Genomic DNA, 1,586 nt, shown 5'->3' with positions numbered 1-1,586 from the left:
ATGTAGTCCTAGAAGGAACAGTTCACAGCTTTGAGTTAGAAAATCTGCTCATTCCTCAGAAATGTCAAGATTTCTTAATTAGATCTCATGTCATATACAAGAAGCAATACGCTCACATGCATGAAATCGATTAAAAAACAACAACAACATATTATCAGTATCTCTGACCTTCAGCACATCAAGCTGGGTGTTCATAAGCTTCATCTTTCCAATTGTGGGCAGTGGGTATCCCTTAGCAAGTTGGACTGCAACATGAAATTCATAATTTTAGACCACAATTTCACAAATGTGGCAGAATGTCATAATGATATTATAGATGTATTACATAGCATGCACTGGAATCATTCCACCTAATGTAACTTCATACACAAATTCAATGGGGTAGAATCTTAAAATAAATGGTAAAATATTCAGAAGACCAGTACAAGCTCTATCCCCATGCACTAAACAGAAGTGAAGAAGTTAAAGAATTGAAAAGTGGAGGGAGGGTGGGACACGTCAATGAGAACGAACAGCTGTTAGAACTGGGGGAACGTATATAGATGAGAACTGGGAGGAGCATATTTGGAGGCGTGGTCCCACTCCTGAAATTCCCGATATTTTATCTCCAATAAAAGCAGGAGTGAAGGTAGGTGAGTACAGTTCCTGTACTGTGGTGGAAGTATTCTGGATTCTTGTAAATTACTTGAATAACTTTATCTTTTATGTTTTAAATTCTTAACAACACCTGAGAGGTAAATAATGAACTTCTTCCGATTTCATAAACTTATTGACTTTATAAAATATGAGCTGATAGCGTAAATGAAATCAACAGAAAGAAAGAAAAGGAATGAGAATAGTCTCCATATAAGTAAGAGCTGGGGGTCTGTTTTACACAATACAATATTAATAATTATCCAGACATATGTAGCTAAAAATGATAATCCTGCTGGTCCCTCGTGTTGTTTGTCTAATATTCCCTGGAACTTTGGAGCTGCTGTGAAAATGCAAATGGAAATCCTCTTTGGAGATTTTGGTGAAAAAAAACCCTTTAAATTTCAAAGTGAGGATGAACTCACCATTAACTGTGGGTATCACCACCAATTGGAAGACCCCTTGTAAGATGCTATTGAGGGCGCTGACCTGTAGGTTAGATGTAGGGTTAGTTTGAGTTGCTGATGGTTCAGACTGTTATTGTATAGAAACGCACTTCTTACCTGAAAGTCTCCCACATTACTTTTGTCCAGGGTCAGATCCATTCTGTGCAAATTAGACTAAATTAGAACGTGATGTTCATCTTAACAAAGACCTCTCGGCCCTATTTTTCTTTGCCAGTTAACTCACTTGTTGAGGGTGACAGCTGCAGCCAATTTCATTTCACTGACAAACATACGGGCACTCACGCTGGCCTCCTGTCAAGGCAATGGTGGTTCATTTCAGATGGTTTTCTAAAACCACAAAGACAATTTAAAATCATATCAGCTGGGTAACTTACCAAGTTCAGGACAAAAAGAGGCGACAGAGTAGAGTTGGGCTGGATGGCAAAGGCCGTCACTGTGGTGGTGGCCTGGACTGTTGCGTTGTTGGGCTCAAAGGTCAGTGTGGGG

General features: G+C 39.2%; 1 protein-coding gene across 1 annotated transcript in view; it reads right to left on the bottom strand.

Moving 5' to 3' along the window:
- Nucleotides 1-48: 48 nt before the first annotated feature.
- The window catches only part of LOC102194393 (bactericidal permeability-increasing protein-like), a 14,918-nt gene continuing 13,380 nt past the window's right edge, over nt 49-1,586 (bottom strand). Inside the window, exons 12-17 of the mRNA XM_005726754.1 lie at nt 1,475-1,586; nt 1,324-1,391; nt 1,197-1,239; nt 1,059-1,122; nt 169-245; nt 49-54 (exon numbers count right to left, since the gene is read on the bottom strand). Coding sequence (XP_005726811.1) covers nt 49-54; nt 169-245; nt 1,059-1,122; nt 1,197-1,239; nt 1,324-1,391; nt 1,475-1,586 — 370 coding nt within the window. The remainder of the gene's footprint in view (nt 55-168; nt 246-1,058; nt 1,123-1,196; nt 1,240-1,323; nt 1,392-1,474) is intronic.

The sequence above is a fragment of the Pundamilia nyererei genome, unplaced genomic scaffold (genome assembly GCF_000239375.1).
Source record: "Pundamilia nyererei isolate P.nyererei 1_Seehausen unplaced genomic scaffold, PunNye1.0 scaffold00021, whole genome shotgun sequence".
Classification (NCBI taxonomy): Eukaryota; Metazoa; Chordata; class Actinopteri; order Cichliformes; family Cichlidae; genus Pundamilia; species Pundamilia nyererei.
The sequence above is the reverse complement of the archived record's forward strand: the minus strand, read 5'-3'. Positions and strand labels throughout refer to the sequence as shown.